The sequence below is a fragment of the Hippocampus comes genome, unplaced genomic scaffold (genome assembly GCF_001891065.2).
Source record: "Hippocampus comes isolate QL1 unplaced genomic scaffold, H_comes_QL1_v1.1 scaffold82, whole genome shotgun sequence".
NCBI lineage: Eukaryota > Metazoa > Chordata > Actinopteri > Syngnathiformes > Syngnathidae > Hippocampus > Hippocampus comes.
This window is the reverse complement of record NW_017805135.1, coordinates 3340029-3364352: the sequence shown is the minus strand read 5'-3', so window position 1 is coordinate 3364352 and position 24324 is coordinate 3340029. Positions and strand designations below refer to the sequence as shown.

At 42.0% G+C, this 24324-nt stretch overlaps 1 protein-coding gene across 2 annotated transcripts in view; it reads right to left on the bottom strand.

The window, feature by feature from the left end:
* Positions 1–24092, bottom strand: part of slc6a2 (solute carrier family 6 member 2) — a 28430-nt gene extending 4338 nt beyond the window's left edge. Inside the window, exons 1-13 of one of the 2 annotated variants that reach the window (XM_019866816.1) lie at positions 23959–24092; positions 23763–23858; positions 21063–21471; positions 16183–16314; positions 15128–15365; positions 10568–10706; positions 10356–10490; positions 7542–7645; positions 5863–5987; positions 5244–5356; positions 4705–4833; positions 2978–3077; positions 1757–1857 (exon numbers count right to left, since the gene is read on the bottom strand). In XM_019866816.1, coding sequence (XP_019722375.1) covers positions 1757–1857; positions 2978–3077; positions 4705–4833; positions 5244–5356; positions 5863–5987; positions 7542–7645; positions 10356–10490; positions 10568–10706; positions 15128–15365; positions 16183–16314; positions 21063–21360 — 1614 coding nt within the window. In that variant the 5' untranslated portion in view covers positions 21361–21471; positions 23763–23858; positions 23959–24092. Of the gene's footprint in view, positions 1–1756; positions 1858–2977; positions 3078–4704; positions 4834–5243; positions 5357–5862; positions 5988–7541; positions 7646–10355; positions 10491–10567; positions 10707–15127; positions 15366–16182; positions 16315–21062; positions 21472–21771; positions 21999–23762; positions 23859–23958 lie in introns of those variants that run through there. The other variant, XM_019866815.1, reaches the window with a different exon arrangement.
* Between the last annotated feature and the right edge of the window lie 232 nt (positions 24093–24324).

Here is a 24324-nt window from a genome sequence, read left to right as displayed (position 1 = left end):
CAAGTTGGCTTGGCGACAGAGGTGGCGGCTGTCATGTTGGTGTGTGTTGACCTGGGCATTGTCAAGGTGTTAAGTACATTCGACAGATGGGATGGCTGGCAAGAGCCTTCCTGGCGTGTCCATTAGCGTCGGCTACGGTTTGCTCCCAATGACATTGTTCATATCAAAGAGGAGCGTGAATGTCATACGGAATGCATTTTGTTTCGTGTGAGACGCATCGGGCCGCTGGAGAATGGACCAAATCACCTGTACACCATCGCCATCTGATAAAAGTTAAAATAAAGGGCAAATTGAGAGCTGCAAGCAGCAATGAGGCGGCACCTGGATGTTGTGGGTGACCGTGAGACTAAGTGAAAATGACAAACATTTGAAGCATAAATTGCTGTTACACTCCTGTGAGGGAAATGAAAAAAAAAAAACTAAAAAAAACAAACAAAAAAAAAAAAAAAACAGTGGCCCATGTTCAGGAATGAATGAAAACTAGTTGCGCAACAGTTCCGATAGTTTAGTCCGTGTCACTCAGTGTGCGGCGTGACTAAAGATATCTTAAAGTCATGGATGGAGATTGTCTTCCAATGTTGAATGATAGTTTTCCTGACCTCTCAGTAGAAAAAAAAGGGGATGTTTGAGAGCGGTCCAAAATAAATAAATAAAAATAAATTTCCAAATTTTCAACTTCTACTCTTAGGTAAAAACTTTTGACAAAATGCTGAAGAATGTCTGGGAATTTCTGGCCATCTGATTCAAAAAATAATTCAGATCGGACATTGACATTGCACCAGAGACCCATGCTTGTAAAGTGCATTCTAGCCTTTTTTTAATTTTATTTATTTTTTTAAGTCCTTGGCCATTTGAGTGGGGGTCGTAACTTTTGGAGCCCACTCGGTTCGAGATCCTAAAAGCACAAAACCGAAAACATTCAAGCCAAGTCATCATGACATTCATCTCTGGACAATGACTGAAGGAGGTAACCTGATGAGCTTCATCATTTTTTTTTAACATCTGCTACAACGCTTTCATTATATTATGCCCGACATAACTTTTTCATTTGACAACCAGTGAAAATGTCAGGAACCACTGACATTTATCCTAACAGTCAAGTGACTCCAACGGGCGCTAACAAATGAAACGGTGGTTAAATATTTCTCAGTATTCCTCCATCCATCCATTTTCTGTAGCGCCTGTCTTCACGAGGGTCACAAGTGACCCGGAGCCATATTTCCAGTGAGAGGCGCAGTTCTTTAGATTCTAAAAGTCATCTTAAAAAATATCAACATCACAAGTATGTTTTGCCTTTGGTGTGAGTTTTGCTGTGATTTCCACACCAGAATGAATGGAAAAAAATGTGGGCACACCAAAAATCGTTTAGCAGTACTCCAGTTCTGGCTGCACCGTACAATATAGCAGCAGGTAAAAAAAGATCTCCCTGAAACTGAAAAGAGTCCTTCTGAAAGCGCTCCATGATGTGATGAGAGTGGCTGCTTTTACAGCAGCTCCGATACTTTTTGTTCTTCTACTTTCTTCCTTTCATAACTTTGCTGCTGTAAATTAATGTCTCCAGTGTAAGATGAATAACGGGTTTCTTATTCTTATTCTTATGATGTTGGACGATCTCTGAAACAAAGAGGTGGCGGTGGTCAAATGTGAAGCACTGTTTAAACAAGGTCCATCTACTCCATGTGTTGTATATCCACATGTCGTGTATGTAACACAGGTGTGTGTATCCATTGTATGCAGTGTACGGTATTTCCCTTACCAAAAGAAAAGCAGGGCTGACAAACTTCCAGCACAGTCTCCAGTAAAGTCCTGGCTTGAAGCCCATCATCCGCTCAATATCTTCACTGAAGCGGTCCACGCCTGAAAGAAGACGATACGTTTTTCAAGCCAACTTGCATGTGCTCCCATAAGACAATGCTCACCGACCGACTTGTGCCAGATATCTCGAAGAAAATCACCAATTCATAAGAAACACAATTTTATTGGCCAATTCTAATACAGTCATACCTTGGTTTTCGACCATAATCCGTTCCAGAAGGCTGTTCGAAAACCGATTTGTTTGAAAACCGAAACCACGCTCTTTAAAAAAAAAAAAAAAATCTTTATTGAACACGTCTGGTCACAATGGAACGCTACACGAGGAAGCGTCACTTCCTCGTGTAAGGAAGGCGAGAGGAGTCAAGTGGCGCATTCAAATGCGCTCAGTTTGTTCGAGAACCGATTTTCGGTCATCATCCGAGGCATAAAAAACTCGAAATTTTTACACTGTTTATTTACTCCATACTTTATGTTTTTGAACAGTTGAGTATTTTCTTTGAATAATCCCCCCCAAAAAATAATGACTTGCATTTTTCCATCTGGGAAAACTTTTTCAATCCACTGTGTTCGTCAAACTCAACTATCCGGAGAAAAAGAACTTTGAGTGAATTCCCAAATCGTATTAAAGAACGCAGATTTCTTATCTGGCAATGGAAAATGGCAATTTCCTATCCAATCTCCACGAAGGGTCTCCATTAAGCCCTTGCATGTGTACTGCCGGGCCACACCCGGAGGGTCACACAAAGGTGACCAATCTAATATGCTGCAAAAAGAAAGCGGATTAGGCAAATCCAATAGCCAATTGGAAAAACAGCAAAAGAAGCAGGTTTAAAAAGGCTGATTAGATTGAATCGTTATTTAATTACAGAATCTACCCAAGTTCGCCAATAAAAGCCGCATCTGTTTCTGAAATCCTCGGTAATTCATTACAGTTATGGACATCCGGCATCAAATCATCGCAATCACGTCTACTCAATGGGAGGTAAAACGCATTTCACGCGGCTCTTTCATGTCACCTTCCATTCAAAGGACAAAACGCTTTGTTGTTGTTTCCATCGACACTTGCGCTCGGCTTTTCCATCGTTACGTTTCAATTAACAAGACGGAGGACGTGGTGAGGTTGTTTCAAAGGCGGGGACACGGGGTCACAGAAATTCCATACCATAAAACCACGACACGCCGATGGCCTCAATCAGCACGGCGAAAAGAATGGATGTCCCGGCGGCGTACTTGTCCAACAGAGTCAGCACGTAGATTCCCCCCTGAAGAGGCAAGGACATGTCTTTAGGGTTTTTTTGTTGTTGTTTGTTTGATAGCGAAATCAAAACGTTGATTCGATGGTCTCCCTTTGAAAGATTTAATTATTCACCAGCGGATAAGTGAGTCCTCAGCGGTGCATGTCAGCGGTCATTTTAGTGAGTAGGCTCTTTGACTTGTACTGTATCTCGCATTCCAAATCTCATGTGAGGGAGGAAGCAGGCGGAGGACATTAGTCCACTTTTCTAATCATTTTACAAATTTCTTTAACAGAAGGCAAACAATTCATTTTGCTACCATCGGGAAGGCTTGCAGAAGTTGGGGAGAAGGGAGCAGATCTCGCATCCTGGAGGCCTTTTTCATGACATGCTAATCGGTTAATCTCACTTCGGCTTTTGATCGCTCGATTTAAAGGAGCGTCTTTGATGTTTCCAGGCAGCAGGAGATATGACGAGTTCCTTGGAGGCAGCGACACCTTTGATGCTATTCCACCGTGTTTTGATACGCGCTAGCAGATCTTAACGCATCATCGATGACTGAATAGGTCAATGTTGAATTTTGATTCTTCATTTAAGGATTCGATGATGGGCGGGGAAAGAAAAACAAAAACAAATGGACATTTTGGGTGCTCATAGTGTACAAACAAGGCATGAGCTGAGTCTAAATTTGTAGGCTGGGTCCTTCAAAGGCTCCTCCTCATGTAGCCTCCTCAGTTTTTTTTTTTTTTTTTTTAAATATCTAATGGCCGCTTCGTTTTATTAGCCAAAGATTTGTTATAAGTGCGACCTCAGACAGTGTCTGGCCAATTTCATTGGTCAGATTTGATGAGACTGTCGGTCAACATTTTGACGTCAGGAAGCTTGTTAGGAAAAATCCATCAATTAATCAATCGTGTGACATTTAAAGTCGCAGGGTCCAAATCGTGGAAAAAAAAGAAGCGGTTTGTAGTCTGAAAATTAGGGAATATATTTCCTCAGATAATGGTTAAAAAAAAGTCAGGGTTAGGGTTTTAATTTCGGGTTCAGGTTTTTAATTTAAATACACCTTTTAACCCTCAGGATTTCAAAGGAGGGTTTCAAAATAGAGTTTGAGTTTCAAATTAGGGTTACCAAACTTGATTTGGGATTCAAGCCAGGCTGAGGGCTTTCAATTCGGGTTTCTAACTGGGGTGAGGGCTTCACTATTGGTGTTCCAACCTGGGTCAAAATTTCAAGAGAGGATTTCAATGTACTGTTGGGCTAGGGATTGAAAATATGCCTTCAAGGACAAGATTAGGGTTTTAAAATAGAGTTTTAAAACATGGTTAGGGTTTTACCCTTGAGTTACAAGACAGGGTTAGAGTTTCAAGTCAGCCCAGGCCATCGTGGTTCAAGTCTGGGTGAGGATTTCAAATTACGAAATGAACGAAATAAAAAATTGTTTTGAAACAGTAGTATGACTTCAAGAATAAGCATCAAATTAGAGTGTGCAACAAGGCTTGTGGTTTGTGGTTGTGAGTCTGAATTGAAGCCTTGACTTTTGAAGTTCCCCTCTCAGTAATCGCAACAATTAAAGCTTGTTATAAAAACAAGACAAGCACGTGTTTATTTAGGTAGTGAAGCCCAGATCATGGGCGAACCTTGTGATACTCACATTCGTCACACAGAGCAGCGCGAACAGGAAGGTGCCAAAGGCTGTGGCGAAGGTGAAAAGCTTCCTGTTCCTCTTGAGAATCTTGAAGTCGTCTGTCAGGCCTGTGATGACGGCCTCCATGCCGCCCATCTGATGGACAAAACACACACAGATGGATTGCTGCATGACTTTCATCTGCACTTTATAGGGATGAAGAACAGATCCTGGGTCAGTTTTTATTGGGTTGTGGATTGTCACTCACAAATAAAAGAGGGAAACAAAATGGAATGATATTTTTGTTCTTTTTGCGTTTTTGTTTTTTTATTTTAACATATTTAATTTTGAATTGAGAATTTGTTTTTGTATTAAAATCTTTAGCAATAGCTCACACCATTTGTAAAATAATTATTGTTCATTGTTTTATCAATAAAAGTCATATGACAATAGCTCAAAGCATTGTATAAATAACGTTTGGCTAATTCAATTGTTATTTAAATATGATATTTTAAATATGATGACATATTCCTTTGGAAGCTGTGACGTTTGAGTTTGTGACTTACCGAACTGTCAATGCCGAGCGTTAGCAGCATGATGAAGAACACAATAGCCCAAAACGTGGAACCCGGGAGGGTAGAAATGGCCTCCGGGTAGATGATGAATACCAATCCTGCCCCTGTGTGCGCACAAACAAACATGTAAAGACATGGTGTATGGATCCAGATGTTCATTTTCTTTCTCATACTGGGCTTCGGGGGTCTGCAAGTCGTAATTTATGCCTCGGCAAAATAATTTGCATCATTTAGTCACTTTTTTGGGGTGCTTAAAGAAGTCACGGCGTTTATGAGAATAGCCACCTCCAGGAACAGCTACTCCATAACATATGACAAACCCTGGCATAGAAGACGAAGTTCAGAACATTCCAAGGGAAATGTAAACAATCCCTTAAAAAAAAAAAAAAAATCAGTTGTGCATTTTGACACATGCCCAACACGAAGTAGATCATTACTGAATTCTAAAAATTAGCCAAATAGCAATTCGCGATTCTTTGGCTACATTGAACACACAATCAGTGTTCAATGTAGCCAATTTCTGCTCCGGGAAGTTCATCGTTAATTCGCATCCCTCCGATTATACTGTTGGTGACAAATGCAATTGAGAGGAAACGATGTATTGATTCACCCTCAGTCGCCACGTCTTCTATTTTCACTCCGTGTTTGTAAGCCATGTAGCCCAGCACGGAGAAGATGGCAAACCCTGAGAAGAAACTGGTGACGCAGTTCACAGTGCTGGTCAACAGAGCATCCCTGGAGAGACAAAAAAAAAACACATTATTGTCAATATTGTTTGTTAACAAGTGGGTGAGTCAGTTCAGTGTGGTGAGAGATCATCACGAGTGACACAGGAAATCATCCGTTGTCATTGCAGTTGTATATATTAAGTCGGTTTCAAAGCAAAGCGCAATTTCACAACACTCTTGACTCAGACGCACTCGGTAAGCCTCAGAGATGATTGGAGTAGCACCTTTTTTTCTTCTTCTATTGTGACGTCAGGTGAGAGCTTGCTGGCGACATCTTGGAGCTGTCGCCGCTGCCATGAGTGTTTTCGAAACACTGAGATAGCGTATTAGTAAGTCAGTCAAATCTCCCTCGCCAAAGATGACGCTGTCCTGCATTAGACTCACTTCACAACATCTGTCGCTGACAAGAGTGTGAATAGTGGTTACTTATTTCGAACGCCCCCTTGAAACTTGACCAGCGAGTCTTCATATCATTTTTTTATCTGCGATATCAAATGACACTGTCCACATAACGATGTCATCGAAAAATTCTGTTTGGACATTTCTTCTCTTGAATCGCCTCTCGTTCTATTGGTTAGGTGTCCCTACTCAAGCGTCCTCGTGGTGTATTTTGGAAACGTAAAATTCTATCTTCGTCAACTGTTTTGGTGGGCAGCTGGCAGCAGACATTGGACTCCAGGAGCTGCAACTGTCTAACGGTCCCATGACACAGGCTTAAACATGTAAAGAACGTCAATCCCACTTCTCAAAAATCAGTCTCTCAAGAATGAAATTCCCCTCCTGTGACACCATGTGCAAATGTTTATAGCTCATATAGTGTCATAATACCACCCCCACCCCCCCAACAGATTTTTCCGACCATGGCTTGTTGTACGTCTGCAGTACAACTGTAACACTATGTCAAATCCCAAAGGTATGCAGAGCTGCATTTACTTTTTTTGGATGCACATTTTCGGCTTAGCGAACAGCATTTCCATCTTGGCATCTGATAAGTGCCGCGTACTGAAACGCTCGGCCAAGTTGTCGACGTGGGGGAGGAGTGTATTTGTGTTTGGTGATGTGGCCCCTACATGCGCCACATGCATGGATCCAATGTACTAATTGACAGGGGCAGTCAACTTCAAATTCATTTTACAATCGTTGCTGAACAAGTCGCCCCCTCTAACTTCTTACACGGACATCATGACAGTGTAAATTGGATCAGCCCCATCCAAATCAAGATTTCAACCAGGATGTTAAAATTGAATGTGAAATGCGACTAATTATGCGGCTATTTTGAGATTGAGTTGATATCGGGTTAGAGGCCGGTCGCCAGTCAATCACAGGACACATTTGGCAAACACCCACTGACACTCATATTCACACTTTTGGGTAATTTAAGAGGTGTCAATCAACCTAATGTTCATGTTTTGGGCATATGGGAGGAAGACGAGGAACCCGGTCAAGACTCAAACCAGCTCAGGGTGGAACAAACAAACTCCAGACAGGATGACCTGAGCCGAAATTCAAACCCAGAGCCTTTAAGATCTTTAGGAAGTATGTAGGTGTACAGGACGCTTACCTGTAACAGTTATTGTCAAATTTGTTGTAGCTAGCAAAGGCAATGAGCACCCCGAATCCTGCTCCAAGGGAGTAAAATATCTGCGTGGCTGCATCGATCCACACCTGTTGGCAAAAACAACCCAAGACAGCTTTTTATTGGTTCGGCCAATAAAATAAATAACACAGTTTTACAAAATCCATTCCAAAAAAAAAGTAAAAAATCACCAAGAAAATACACCTCAGAAGCCATTTCCCCTCAATAAGCACACCGAAAGAATTATTGTAACTCCACAGTTTCCTTTCGGGTTTTTTTGTAACGTTACCGCAGGAAGGTGCTGGTCATGGCAAAGGTGTAAACGATGATGGCCATCTTGAAAATGGAACTTCTTAGAGACATAGCGATCGAGTAGCAATAAAAGTACTGCTGGCGTCGCTGTGCTAGCTGCTAAGTACAATATGGCTAGGGCAAAAGTGGAAGCTTACTCGCAGAAAACCCACGCGAACAACAAATTCTGGAACATTTACACCACACGGCCTCCCAACCACATGCGTTTATCTGCCCCGTGCATGTTAATTGCTCTTTACACTTGATGATTTGAATCAAATGTCCAAATACCACTTTGAAATGAAATGTCCACTATTTCCAACTAGAAAATCAAGAGCATTCTAAATTTGACCAAATGAACACGCAACTATTCTTCTGCTTATGAACCTTCATAATACGAACATTCATAATATCAAGTTGTCCCACAAGTCAATTCTATTTATTCCCACAAGATTCTTTTTTTTTCCTCAAGTTAACCCAGCTAGCAAGAGATGTTATCTTCACGATGTAATTGGAAATACGCTTGTATTATCCCGAGGTCCTGATTCATTACCAAACAACTTTGATTAAGTCAGACAGAAAGAAAATGTCTCGACAGACTCTATTCACAAATGACATTACATAAGTAAATGAGAAAGAAGCTTGTGTGCAAATAAGAAACAATTGCACAATCAAGTCTGTGTCGAGGCTCCCTGACAGTTTTCTGTTCAAGCTTGTAAAATGTGTGTTTGACCACCTGTTGATTAGCTGCACATTTTGAAGACTAAAAAGTGACATATTATGGAAAATGTAATTGTTTGTACGGGTCTCTGGAGTGCCTGCTCAACGATTAAGGGTGAAATTTAACCACTCGGTCAATCTTTTATCTGCCTGATTTGGAGAATGTGTCTATGACGGAGCGGTCTGCATGTCTGCCGCACTTTTAAGGAAGGGGGTGGGGGGGTTATGTATGGTTAAATTAGCCAGTGGTGGCTTTGTTCATGTGCCATTCATTTGCAGTTTGGACATCCAGGAATTAAGATCCCCTGCTCTGAAAGACGTCTCTGAGTATCTTGAAACCTCAAATGACATCTTAAGTTGCAAACTGATGGGAATTTTCCATTTCGGAAACTGGATTTATGTCTGCTTGTCTGCTTATGATGAAGCAATATAATTGTATTTCTTCTTGAATGTGATAGCCTTCCATTCAATTACTCTCAATTTCCAGTTCATTCCTTCAATTCCCATGGGAAGCTGAGAATGTGGAAAATTTCCCAAATTCCCTATTTGAACATATATTTACTGAAAATTTTTTTGAATTTGACCGGAAATATTTCATTTCTTCCCAACCCTAATAACGCATCCAAAAGTCGCGACATTTTTTTTTTTTTTGGGGGGTGTGCTAGTGGTGGGGTGATGAAAGTGTTTGATGGGTTAGAAATGTGCTCAATATCGCAACAAAGCTGAGCCGATTTAGCGGATCTTAAGTGTGTGGTGATTCTATGCGTTTCTGTATTTTGACTGAAAAATCTCTCAAATCTTTTATTAGGACCCCTGGGAACAGTTTCAAAATGTGAAAAAAAAATTACTAATTAGAGGAATGTGTAGTGCTGCTCCAGATATGAACAAAGGAGTTTGATTTGAATCTTCAGTGACTGGCGTGGTGTATTGAGTCCAAACGTTCCCTTTGGGCACATGTCCAGCAGAATGAAGATGAAGACTTCTCCGTTAGCTTCTCACATTAGCCGTCGGCTGGCTAGAGGCCACATGCTTGTCACCATTGATCACAATATTTGTCATTAATGTGGAGAACACGTATAAATCAGGGAGGGGCAAAGTACGAACCACTTTGTTTTTCAAAACCGGCCCGCCGAGCATTTACATGATCAAGACTGTGAGAATAGAGCTTGCATTCATTCAGCTGTTTTATTTTTTTTAATGTGTACAATAAAATGCCTTTTGAACTTTTTTTATTCATCTTCTATAAAAATCTGAAATAATTGTTTAATTATATTTGTCTTAAATCATGATAGAGTGTCAAAATCAGTATTTTCTGCTTAAAATTAAGTATTTTACATTTATATTTCAACTATTTTAACCTCATCTACAAATGACCTGGCCCAAATGTACATTTAAAAAAAAAATCATTCTTGTCATTGAATACAAAAGATTGCCTACCCTTTGTTTAAAAGGTTTATTGTTTTCTTTTCCATTAAGGGGAGAAAGAATGGTTAAATTATGATTCTACTTCTATGGATGACAAATGGCCGGGGCCTAAACTCAGCCTGGATAGGAAAAAAAAAATGAAAACAATCAGACTGCTGCATCTGGAAGTGTAAAAACGGTGTCAAACAAATCATGCCAGTGAGTCACTGTGTCATTCCAAGACGAGATAAGCCTAAAGTCTCAACAACAACTGCAGAACAAAATCCGACAAAATTCCAACAAAAACACATTCTAACTGATCTCAGTAGGAAAATGACATTAGTATTCAATTAGTGCATTTAGCTGGTGTGTCTTTTTGCTGACCTCCAGATTGTTGAGCCTCTTAAAGTCGATGTGCAGGTAGGCCCGGATGCCATCCATGGACCCCGGCAGCGTGATTCCTCGAATGAGCAGCACAAAGAGGACCACGTAGGGCATGGTGGCTGTGATGTACACCACCTGAGGGGAAAACCAGACCCATTTGAAACGGAACCGTGCGCTAGTAGAGCAAGAGCAAGGTGTGGGCGGGCTCCCACCTTCCCTGAGGACTTGACGCCTTTCCACAGGCTGAAGTAGAGGATGAAAACCACCACCACCAGGCACAACGACAGCTCCAAGCGGGGGAGGCCCAGGTCCTCGATGCCTCTGCTCTCGTGGAGGTGCAGCACGCCGCGTCTGCATTGGCACAAATGCACACAGGACGAACTGCGATCAAGCAATCCAGTCTTTCAGCAATAATTGTCCCCGTCAAGTGAGAACTGGTTTTGAATGAGACTCGGCACAAAATGACGAAGACGTCGAATGTCAAATACAAAATCAGTAGAGGCTTGCAATTTTCCACCAATCGTCAAGTTGTCATGTATCATTGGACCATGTCAGAGAAGAATCCTATTTATTTTGAATGAGATATGACACAAGATGTCGTGACGTGGCATAAAGTTGTCTGGGACATATTCCAAATCCATGTATAAATTCTTTCCAGAAGGAAGCTATCAAAACCACCTCTTGGCTTCTTTAACTTCTCACGTGCGCAAGTGCCAGATTTCCTGTTTGGAGAGTCGCTGGAAAGCTGAACAAGAAGAAAGAATGTACACATGGCGAGATATAGAAATTGAAACGAGATGGGTGATAACACTGTCCAGTTTTGTCAAGATACATCATGACAGTATGCTATTGAGTTTGTATGCAACGACGACAGAATATTAATCTGAACACACTATAAATACGTTAAATGGGACATATGGACTTCATAGAAAAATGGCAGATACTTGGAATATAATGGCAGGTAATCTGTTTTGTCCATGGGGTTGGCCCGTGATAACAATTCCAGCAGGAAATATAGTAGATCACCGTGGGAGGGGTTGGGGGGGTGGGAGTGTGGGGGGTTAGGTGATGGAATTCAGCTGAGAAAAATAGATTCATATCAGACAATAACTGTCGTAGAAGTATTGAAACAAGGGTTTATTTGCCAGCGGTGCACATATGTATCTTTATTATAGACTGTCTGCTCCAAGAGTTGGTTGTGGGAAGATGACCAAAGTAGGATGTTTTACAATGACATGTATCTTCTTTGACTTTTTTTTTTTTTTTTGGTGAGGTCATTATTGCCAGAGAATGGCTTCATGCGACTTGTCCTCCATCAAAAGTATTTGAGAGAATTTGGAAAGACACTTGGATACCTATCTACCTATCACCTGCTCACGGTTGAAGGAGAGTTAGAGTCTCACGCTGAGTTTTTAACATGACTGTGAATTTTGCAGGGCCACTATCTAAATTACAACTCAATTCTATAGCCATTTTTTCCCCCAAAATGCTTTTTTTTTCTCATAATGTAGAAACCTATAAAATGGAGAAGCTGGCATTTTTGGCTATAACAGACAATACGATACACTCCTCCATGTTCTCTACTCGCTCTCTCTCTCTCTCTCTCTCTCTCTCTCTCTCTCTCTCTCTCTCTCTCTCTCTCTCTCTCTGTTTCTATATATGATATATACCCTGAAATCCTAAATTGTACTTAAGTACAAAGGCAAAACAGTTTTTTACTCTCAGTTAAGTATTATTTGTTGGGAAAAAAATGGCAAAATTTAATTGTGTGTGTGTGTGTGTGTGTGTGTGTGTGTGTGTGTGTGTGTGTGTGTGTGTGTGTGTGTGTGTGTGTGTGTGTGTGTGTGTGTTTTTTCCACGGCTGGCACAAGACAATGGGTCTTATTTTCGTTCTTGGCGCAAGTCTAGCGCAAAGCGCAGTCTAATCGTGCGCATGGAAGGGATTTCTCTTTCTTTTTGTATGTTGCTTGACTTTGCGCCAGGGAAAATGGGTGGAAACGTGGCGTTTGCGGTATTGTGGGATGGAAGGTTGTGTTTTCCGGACCAACTCTCGCGACGTCTATCATTTTATTTGTTTATTTGAGAGGGACAGTTAAAAAAAAAAAAAAAAAAAAAACACAAACTGTCACACAACTGTCTTGTGAGTGCATCGTAGTGCTAAAAGCAAAAGCTAATTTGCAGCATGTGTCCCTGGATGGGATTTTATTTGCATCGAAATCAGGGCGGTACAGAATGCATGCAAATGAGACTCACTGGAGTTCGTGCATGAAAACGTAAACTTCAGTAGCCCCCTTTCAGATGATGTGTGTGTGTGATGTGCAATTGGGGACCGCCTTAATTGCACCCCGCGCTCGTGCATCCATGTGTGCCTCCTTGGGGGGTGAGGCAGAAATGGCCAGCGAGGCTAAGCGTGTCTACCAAAATTACAAACACACTGAATTAGACCATTGACCCGGCAGAAAAATGATGTTTTTACTCCGAGCGCAGACTACTTTCTGCCACCGAGCTATCAGGTGTGTTGTCGGCGAGGCTGCTTCATGCGCAGTCACACTCCATACAGGTGCAATATCGTCCCAAAAATGCAAGCCTGGATTCACAGTGGCACGAAACGGAATTTTCGGGGCCCAATGTCTTCGGCAGGACAACATTTCTCAAAAATAAAGCCGTGGATTAGAAATGTCATATTTTATGTTTTATAAGGTGTTGCGTCATTGTAGTCTACATTTCGCTTGTCAGTCATTAATCAAATCACTGACCAATCAATCATCAATTAATAATTCAATCAGTAAAGACCTCAACTGCAGTGATTCTACCGTTCTTGATTTACTTTTTTTTTTGCATGATGTCATCATCTGTGGAGGATCAAAAAAGTAACAAGCCTATTAATTCATATAGTAGCCAGTAGAAAGGAAAGCTATGGTCCATATTTTCAAGCACAGGGAGTACAAATAAAAAGTGATCTGAAGAATAAAGGATCAAGTGGAGGACAAATACCCCGCAAAATCTACTTAAGTACGGTAAAGAAAAATTTGTACCCCACCCCCAAAAAAAGTTTGACACTCATCGACAATGACCCTTTCTGATGGTCCAAATGAGAATGTAAAGCACCAAGGACCGACTGTGTTTGACTTCAGTCTCTTTTTCTGTCTGTTTCCTGTCCTCTAGATTTAATTGAGGCGGCATGTGATGCTGTCCTGATAAACGGTGAAACACAACACAACATCCAAGCACAAACAAGACATGCAAAGCAGAACCACATCCAGGCAAAGGGATCTGCGAATGGCCACTTTTATGTGGCCTTATCTGAGGGCTGATAATATATTCAAAGGGGTTTTTTTTTTGTTTTTTGTTTTTTTCGGGGGACTTCTGGGAGCCAGATAGCCACTGGAGGACACAGACTCATTTGGAATGAAAAATGTACAGCCAACGCTCTGACCTGGACGCTGTGTGTCGGTGTTGCAGTGCCCTTAGGCCTCCTTGTCCAGCTGATAGCGTTTGATAGCGTGCAGCCTGTAAACGCTCGCTGGTAACATCAATCCAAGTCCCTTTGGCCCAGTTACTCTAAGCACATTTTCCCTTAAACAGCGAGCTTGTTCTGCTGCTGTGCTCGCTCCCCGATGATGGCAGTGAGTCGGGTGTATGCAGGCTTGTCTCGGCGGTGATTAAAAGAGCAATGAAACAAGAAGAGCACCTTCAAATGAAACGCTGAATGGAGTTACATGAAAACACGAATGAGACATTCGATCCGATCTGACTGGCATGATTCAATTGCTGATTTATTTGTCAATCGAGTGTGTCTAATCCCTCTAATCTCTGAAAACGAATCCTGTCTTTGGTAATCGGGTCAGACTTGTTTAGTTATGCCACCACCACGAGTGAAAACGGTAACCTTTTCAAAAGGTCAACCAGAAAGTATCTCGCTGAAGTTGACATCAAGTTGCTTCAAGCTATCAAATATGTATGGGATGTGTTTTCAATGCACTAATCTTTGCTACCTTTATCTGAATCTAAACATTTCCTTTGTCACCGGTATTTTGTCATAAATTTAGCATACCCTTGGAGGACTTAATGCTGGGGTGGAGCTAAAAGAACTATCGGCTTGGAGAGTCACCAGTGTAAGTTGAACTTCCACTGAGTTCCCATCACGGCAGCACCAGCACACTTAGCAAAGCCCCCTCTAATTTTCCATGTGTCTGAGCAATCACACAAACTTGCTGAGCATTCCTTGGACCATGGTGAGGAACATCAGAAATGCACACCGCAGACAAACCAGTACCACAAACAGTAAGTACCAAAACCTAAGCTCAAAATACATTACATCATGCGGGTATGTTACAAAATAAAAAGTCAAACCACCACTATATTGAAATTGAGCATGTCATTGAATAGAGATTTGTGGGACGATTAAAATTTGCCTGAGACTGTAAAAATGGATAAGATATAAGCCACTTTTGATGTCGTGACATTATGCTATCTTGGAATATCAAAACTATGTGCATACGTGATGTCACTAGCCGTTCTGTGTTTATTGTTCTTGAATAAACTCGTGACTCGGGATTAGTCATTCAAGTAAAAAACGATGTCAACTCCTAGGTTGCCAGTCTGAGTTTTATAAACGCTTGCAAAAACAATTTCATTTGTTATATATACAAGTGAGGTCTCCATGAAACAGTGACATAATGAAAGGACACAGAATTGAATTGTTGATGAACAAGCTCGTTCAGAAGAATGAATTCGGTCTACTCAAAATGGTGTACGAAAAACGGACTTACTCGTAATACTCTGCTGCTGGGGTGATCTTGTACTTGGCGTACGAGGTACCATTGCCCAAGACCGAGCCATTGATGGCCTGGGGGTTGGTGCAGTTGGGGCTGTTCCAGGGGTTGTCACATTTCAGCCACGGCAGCTCGCGGGTCATGGAGGAGAACAGGTAGTGGAGTGACCAGGCGATGATGACATTGTAGTAGAAGCCCACGTAAAGGGCGATGACGATCACTGTGTAGCCAACGCCTGTGGGGCAAGGATATATGCAATAACTACAGTTTTACCTGCATTAATATTACATTTTATTGCATTTATTGTCTTTTTACTGTTACTTGTATATTCCTTTGACATTAGGGACTCTATTTTCCATGACCTGCAAAAGTCCGGCACAAAGTACAGTCTCAATCTGCGCAGGGGCGGGCTAGACTTTGTTTTGGTATTTTCACACAGCTTGGCGGAGTTTAAAACGGCACCCAATGTGGCTGTGAACACAGCCTAAGTGATTCGCCGCCAATGGAAACGGCTCCTCTCATTCCCTGTAAAATCAATTCCCCTAGAGGTGGACGGTTCTTGACATGGTGGAGAGAGAAAAAAAACAACAACTATGAACTAACATAATTATGTTGCACCACAATTTTTTTTCCCATTGGAAGCTCGATAGAGTCTTTCGCCTTTCTCAAGAGAAAAATTTGGGACACTCCTGTTGTCTTATTGCCATCTTCCATGAATCAGGAAGTAACCTGATGACTGAGAAAACGATGGACAAACACAGGTTGCACTGCAAATTTTTCACTTTCGTTCATTTCTCACTTTTTTTCTTATGCATCACGGTAGAACCTTTTGCCTTTCTCAAAGTGAATAATATGGTACAGTCGAGCCAGCCCAGCCCATCATCATATTTCCACATTGGCGGAGGTCAGTGTTCTGATCAGGGAGTAATGTATACTTTACTGTTACTGAAATTATCTTTCAAAAGGCAAAGTTTGGTATCATCAACATTGTTTTTTGTTGTTGTTGTTTTTTTTTTTTTTGTGAGCAGTGTGCGGTGCAAATTAGAGTTCACCTTTAAAGATGGGGCAGATCTTCCACACGGTGGCCGCCCCCTCCCTAGTGTACTGGCCCAGAGCCAGTTCCATGTAGAACAATGGCATCCCCGCGATGACCAAGAAAAGAATGTAGGGGATCAAAAAAGCTCCTGAAAAAGAGAAATAATTGCGTTTGGGAAAAAAACAAGACAATCAAGTGAGCGTAAGCACCCTGTGGATGTGTGACATAACGATGTGGAAATGTCACAGTGATTTGGTGGACAATAGAATTAAGTAACTAACGGAACAAGACCATTAATGATAATTACAGGCAACAGGTTGACGGTAGAACGAGCCTGAGGACTTTTATGTTGAAGAGAGGCGGCCATCTTGACATTCGAGGAACGCTAACACGTGCATGCGCGCATGAAGGGAAGACTGGCACGCGGCACGAGGAAATGATCTCCAGTAATTGGATTTTCCCTCATTTTGCAAACGACACATTATGTACAGTAATAAATAGCTTTTTGCCCTGGGCTAATATGATTGGCAGGCCAGTGCAGTAGCGGAGCGACGACATCTGTCCATCCATCGACCAGGTCTACCCGTACATCAATTGATCATGTGACCAATTTGCCTTCTTTTTGTCATTCTATTCAGAAATCCATCATACTATCTGTCCAACCGTTCATCCATCTGTCTGTCTGACCATCGATTGAAACTATTGTGCATCTACTTCAGGGTTCACCAATGAATTCCAATTTTCACTCATCACTCACACTGACTAAGTGAGCTATATTTAGAACAGGCCGTCAGGTTACTCAAGTAGTCCTGGTGGTCATAACCTGGTTCCTCTGGATACCAGGTTGGTGACCCAGAACCAAAGCCAATCTGTCCGTCTAGTTCCAACCATCCATCAGTTTGTCTGTCCATCCATACATCAGTTCCAAAGTGTTTTTTTTTTCTCTGCCAGAACATGAAAATCCACCATCTATCTGTGTCAAACCACCTTTCATGGAACCCCATTTCAACTTTTATTGTCCAGACAAAGTTTTTTGCTTTCACTAGAAGGGGATGTTCGTATAAGAAAACAGCTGAGTTGTAAAGCTGTCTCTCTCATGGAGCCCAGGGGAACAAATCCTCCAGAGCATTTGAAGCCAACCAAAACAAAGCCCGGTGTTCAAAAGGAGGCACATGTTGCCGGTTAAAAATCTTTCAAGACATAAGACATAAGCCTGAATAAAAGCAGCTGTTAAATCCCTCAGGTGAATCTGTCCACCGTTTGTTATCTCGAACCTGCTGAGTGAACCACCGGCTTTATGGGACCTTCAAACATTACAAACTCATAAAATCAATCCCAAACTTTCCACGAACCATCACACTGTCCTGTATTGATACAGAACATGTTGTAAGCCTCATCCTTTATTTTCCAAGTGATTTGAAATGTGGACGTTCCCATTTTAAGCAGAAGTACAAGACTTAGACTTGGAAGGCAAGAATCTGTTTGCCTCTCACGTGCAGCACTTGTTGCTTTTTTTGTACTTTATCATGAGTGAGGTATAGTATTCGTAAGGATGTGTCGAATACTGCACCACACTGAAGGCAACCACGCGCTTGTCTTATTGGTGCGCGGTTGGCCTACTTAGTGGTTTTAAAGACTTGTCACACCCACTGACATGAGCATGACCATGACATTGGCATGTTTGGTGAAATCCAGTGTATAATAACTCCTCCTTCGAAGACATAATCGTCTTCTACAGGTCCTGCAGCTGTATAGTAAACTGTATACCGAACCATCTCAGGACCAATCCAGAGAAATGAACAACCCCGACAAAGTGCAACCGAGAATCTAACGGGGATTTTTTTGTTAAACACTGATAAAACTAAAAAATTAAACTTCCTCTGCCCGTGCCACTGCTCATCAATGTCCAGTCCCTCAAAATGAAAACCAACAAGCTGACTGTCACAAGTACATGAGCGCCTGCATGGTGGCACAGAAACATGATTGGAAAACATCTTGTCAAGTGAGGTGGGACACCTTCAGCTTTTCTGGACTAACCCGGACACAACAATCGCAAAGAAGCCTAATGGGGTTAGGGTCTGTCTACTCAATCGGGACAAGTGGTGTTGGACAATGGAGGTGAGAGTTTGCGTATCCCTGATACTGAAATTCTCCGCATCTCCCATTAGCCTTTCGATCTGCCCAGAGAGCTCCGTGAGATATCTTTTCCTGTCAAATATGTACACCTTTCAAAGACAAATTTTGACAGGGCACTGGTTACTATTTTGAAATTCTTCCTCAAAACTTGAGTCACCGTTTCCTATGCCCCGAATTTTATCTTCGCAGAAGTGAATAACTGTCCTGTGAAAATGTTCTGGCGCACGTTATCACTCTGTAGACTGTTTTTCGACTTATGCTACAAAACTGTCAAAAAAGACAACCTTCTCTTCAACATTGCTCTCGCCACTCAGGGGCATCTGGCCATAATGTGGTTTATCTCTTACGATAATGTTTTAGAGGCTCCTGAAAAAAAAAAAAAAAAACAAGCCCCAGGAGTGTGCAGTTAAAGGATGGCATAATGACAGTATCATGGCCTTGCAGGTTTCTTTTATCTACACAAACTGGAACGACGCAGTCAGACACACATAACCCCCCCCCCTCCGCCCCCCCAAAAAAAAACCCAAAACACCAGTCTTTTCAAACGACAAGCCCTTACCCTCCAACAAATTGAAGCATCTTTAAAATATATGTGCATATTGGAATCAGGATGACACAACCAAAAGGAACAGGCAAAGTACAAGGAGAGTTACAAGCTGGATAAATACAGCTACACACAGACGATTGAGGCAACCTTGGTGTCGGGGCAACTCCCGTGAGAAATGTCAGGGGATCAAGGCCATGACCAGGGTCCCACACAAGGACAGAAGGAAACCATCCTCGATCCCGTCTGGAGATAAGGAACTCTGAGAAGAGCAACAAGGCGGAATCATGCTGCCACCCCTTCATCTGTCCTAAACACCACACAGAGTCAGATAGATGTCTTTCACCATTTTTAATTGCTGTCAGAGAAGGCCTTGGCAAAATCTGTGAAAATATACTATAAGCAGTGTGCAGAACAGTAGGCCGCTCCATTCACTGACATAATTAACACCTTTCTTTAAATCTCCAGGGAGTCACTCGCCTGTGTAAATCATCCACAATTGCATCAGTGCCAAAACTGCCAAGACCCAGCGAGTTCATTGACTTCTGACGATTAGCGCCGACATAACTGGCCATGAAGTGCTTGGAGCGTATCCCAAACTCACAATCTTATGGCCCGCCTGGAATTTGCTTGTCAAGGCTCCTCCATCGGCGGTGGATAATGCAATTCTGACATGTACCTTTTGCACCATCGCCATGAGAAACCACAGCCTCGTTCTAAGATTGCAGCTGGCTCATATCTATCTGTTGTGAGAATAACAGCCTCCACAAGAATGTTTTATGTCCATTACTATAAATTCAAGCATCAGCAATTCACAAAACACCCATGAAATTAAATACGGGGGTGACACAACTCTCATGATCCTTCTCAAGAGCTTGGGGAGGGAGATCATGCATCAGTTTCAGTCTCCTTTACAATATGGTTCCAAAAGTCACACTCTATTTTCAATACCAATACAAGCAAAGAAATTAGTTACGCAATACGAAAATCTCGGCATTGCACTGGACAACCATCTTGAATGGAACTCGTGGTCTGATACTTTGGGCACTACAAGAATAAAGAATGAACTTTTTAAAGAAATGTCCAGTTTCAAATGTCCGATTTCAGTCAATTTGTCCAAAAATGATTTGGAATTGGGTGCTTTCAGAAATTCACTCGGATGCCCTGACGCCACGATGAGAGCCATAGCGCGCTCCCCTCCCATTAATTTCTGAACACGGCTGATGTTATAAACCAATCAGTATCTCGTGCTTGAACTGTTTCCATCACAAGTGCCTGACCGTGTCACCACCATGTCCCCATTGGGTGCGCCGAGAGCATATGCCGGCATTGCTTTTTTTGGGGGGTGGGGGCACTCTTACATTTCTCTGAGTTTCCGAACAGTCGAATTGAAGCGGTGTGTGTTCAGAGCGCATTTCCGGATTCACCCGATATCTGCGTTCAGCTACCTATGCCAGTGACATATCCTAACAGAAGGTAGAATAACTCTCCACATCCACCTGTTGCTCTTCATGCAAAAAAACGTCATGGCTTCTTGCAAGTACTGTATATCTTTACTTTCAATGAAGTCAAGATTTCACACCGAGTTAGTCAATTTGTGAGTGAATAGAGACACGATCGTCACGATTTCAGAATGCCTTTTCAGATTTTTTTTTTTTTTTGGGGGAGGGGATGGTGTGCTGTGAGATTTTCCTAGTGTAAAATGAATGCTGTAGCTCAATAAAGGTTAGGAAACAGTGTTTGTAAGGGCCGTTACACCAGAATGTAGTAAGCACTTGGTGCTAAACAGTATGCATGATTGTTTCCAATGTTCATGTTTTCCAAAAAAAAAAAGAAAAATGCACAACACATTGTAGTATTAAGATGCAAGACTCTAATTATGCGCTTACGTCCCTGAACAAAAGTTAGTGTTAACTTGCTGAAATTGAAAAATTCCGTATCTGGCAAAACAAAGTACTGTAAAGCACATTATTTCTTGATCAAGATGTCGAATGATATCACTTGCATTCCTGACGAGATATATTCATTTTAGCTCACTGAAACTGAAAGAGTGTGCATCAAAGCCAAATGGTCTCACCTCCATTTGATGACAGGTGCTCTCATGCGTTTTTTTTAATGCACTGTGCATGCAAACACATCATTCTAAAATGAACATTTCTGGACCAAATCATTTTTTTGTTCATGAATTGCACGCATTGAAAGAGTATGGTACGCACCCCCGCCATTTTTGTAGCACAGGTAAGGGAATCTCCAAACATTCGCCAAGTCGACGGCAAAGCCAATGACTGAGAGCAGAAAGTCAATTTTCTTGCCCCACAACTCCCGCTCCTCCTCGGAGTTGGACCCGGGCGGCCCCATGTATCGGCTGGGCGCGGGAACGATGGACGAGCTGGTGTACTGCACGCCATTCTGGTCCTTGACCAACAAGAGCTCGACCTCCTTTTTTTCCACATTGCATTGTTTGAGCGGGGCCACCGACGAGAGCTTGTTCTCGGGCACAACTTGGATGTTCATCTTTGGAAAGGTGCGCTCTCACGGTCCACTCGGCGCGGTGTGCGGGCGGTGTGCGAGCGGGCGGGTGCTCTCCGCGGGAAAAAGAGCCGGCGACACCTTCGCGTACATGGGCTGCGAAGTGCAAAGGAGGTGGGGTAAGGTTAAGTGATCGTGCGTAAAAGTTGCGCCTTTACGCACGGAGAGAAATACACTTGGCGAGTGTGGCAATGTCATTTTTTTTTCGTGTGCCACCAACAAATGCATACTTTTGACAAGACACAAACGAATCAAGACTCGAGAAAGAAGTTTTTAAACGCACCAAACAAGCTCACTCAATTTAGAAAATCATCGAGAAAATACATTGTAAAGAAAGTAACAGAGCGTCACGGCTTGTTGGACGATATAAGGTGAGGACGGCGTAAAAACACGTACTTGGTAACTTAAGTACAAGTCTCCATGACCCGGTGCCGCTCTGCTCTGGATGCGTCTGAAGGGAGCTGGCCCATCCTGAAGAAACTTTTAAGACTCGCCTTCCTCCAACCAGAGACGCTATTAAAAGAGGACTTTTTTTTTCTACCGGGTTTCCCACCCACGTGATCGATGCACCATAATTGGCCACTTTGTCTCCACTTTCGACTGGACGTGCTTTTTCCTGTATTTATTTATTTTGTCGTTGTGCATGAGGAGCCCAAGTTCTCATAAATGCTTCATGGGCATGCATTCTGTCAAGATTTATTTCGGAGAATAAAAGTCCTTCCCAAACGCAGTCATGTTAATTGTGGTTTTGATTTGGTTAAAACAGTCATGTCGCACAGCCCTCCCCATCACACATGTTGGTGCACCCACTGTCACCTGCACACAACCTTAAAACATCAAAAGAAAGCCAAAAACATCATTTTTTTTTTGTCATGCAAACATGATTTATATTTTAAATATACCATGGTCATCAGGACACTTCAACCTCAAACACCCCCTGGAATATGCCCCCCCAACCCTCTTTCGTGTCACTGCTCCCATGAGATATGTATATAAATAACATTTTATATTGAAATATTTCCATTTATTTTTTTCAATCAGTTGTCAATTAATTGGTGACTCATTCGACTTTTACTTTTTATAAAGTACAATTGTCACACTCTCCCAACTTTGGTTCTAAACACAACAGATCTTAATTTATCACAACAAACACAAGCCACCAATTGTGCTTCTGCTCGATGATTGATTAGAGATGAAAATCCTCCGGATTTTCCCGGGATTCCAGATTTTCACATTTTCATGAAATTTCCTCCGGAAAATTGAGGAAAAATGTCCTAAAATTAATCCGGATATTAGTTGACAACATTGAACCAACACGCATTTGAGTTCGTTGTTTTGCTTTCATGAGCGTAACCATGTTGAGGCATGAACACTAGTCACAGTAACACCCCTCGTCTCGCATTCTCATGGCCTCGCCATACTGTATCTCGGAGATTTCGAAATTTCGGCGAGAACGGAAGCCACAAAGGGTGCACGTGTGCACACAAAAGGCAGATTAATCATTGAATGTCGAGTATTTGAATAGCGTTTTGTGTAAACTAATTCATGCGTGATCGGCCAGATACGGCCCCAGCGCAATGTTCAAACAGGTAGACAGGCAAGCTGACCTATGTGCAATTGACGCGAGTGTTAGGAACACGTTCAAGTGGTCATGGCTTGAGGAAAAGGACTTGAACGGAGATTTTTTTGTCCGACTACATTAGAAAGGTCCACTTTCCACTACATGAGAAAAGTCCACTTTCATCTCAAATTGATAAAATAGATTATATATTAATATGTATTAATTATGTGAATTGGTTCGAGATGAAAACACAAACATACAGCCTTTGCAAAATATTTGATGGAGCCATTTGAATATTGAGTTTGAGTCGTTACTTGGCAGGAAAACAAAAAAAAAACAACAAAAATTATTTTCTGTAACTTACAAAAATATTGTTTACATTATGGACTCGATCTGTTTCTTCTCTGCACTAAAGTGATCAAATTAGGGTTTTTCTAAGAAGCAGTAAAAGCATTGTGTTCCACACGTAATTCAATTGCACATCAGCTTTTGCCAGGGGGAATGATTTCTATTAGATATGGTTGATCAGTTCATCCCATTAAAGTCAATGACTGTCCTCTTTGCTCTTCGGGGGTTTGTTTTATAAAAGCCTAATAGGCTCGGTTGTTGTGTTGTGTGGAGATTGATTAACTGCAGTGAAGGGAGCAGGTAACAAGAAAAGATTATATTCCTGATGTTATTTTTGTTTTTTTCCCTGAGTGACTTCTGTTTGTTTGGTCTGTTGTGCATCTGCCTTATCAGGCACCAGGAACCAGGTGCAACTCGGACGACGACAGGCGCACACAGCGGCTGACTGAACCGGTAACATTTGCAGTTGTAACATTACCGCTTTAAAAGTCACGTTGATTTCAGTCCTCCTTTACCTCGATCGCACTTGCCCTCGCCGCCCCTTTCTGAATGTTTAGTCGCTCCGGTTGTTGACCTTCAAGACAAGAAGGTAATGAAACAAGACGTAGCCTCTCAGCAGTCACACCATGAACCTCTGGAGCATCCAGCTGAAGTCACAACCTTCTGCCTTTTACCTTTGTTGACCCACATGCGTGAGTATTATCCGTACTTGCACGCAGAAGATTTTGAACTCTCAGTGGGATTTTATAGTCCATATATGCATTTCCTCTCATCTTCCGAGATCCTTCCCCAGACTGTTCACAACAAGTTGGATAATTGGCGGAAAATTCCTTAATTAAATGAAGAATGAAGATTGAGAGGGCATGAAGGGGTCTTTTCCAATCCTTGGTTGCTTTGAATGATGAGCTGCATGCTTTGAACGCGAGATCCAAATTTTCCACCGAGCTAATTTTAGGCTTCTTTGGATGTCTGTGCTGATCAGGTCCAGATCTTGGTCATGGTAATCCACCAAAGTTCACTAAAATTTTCCTTGGTCAATG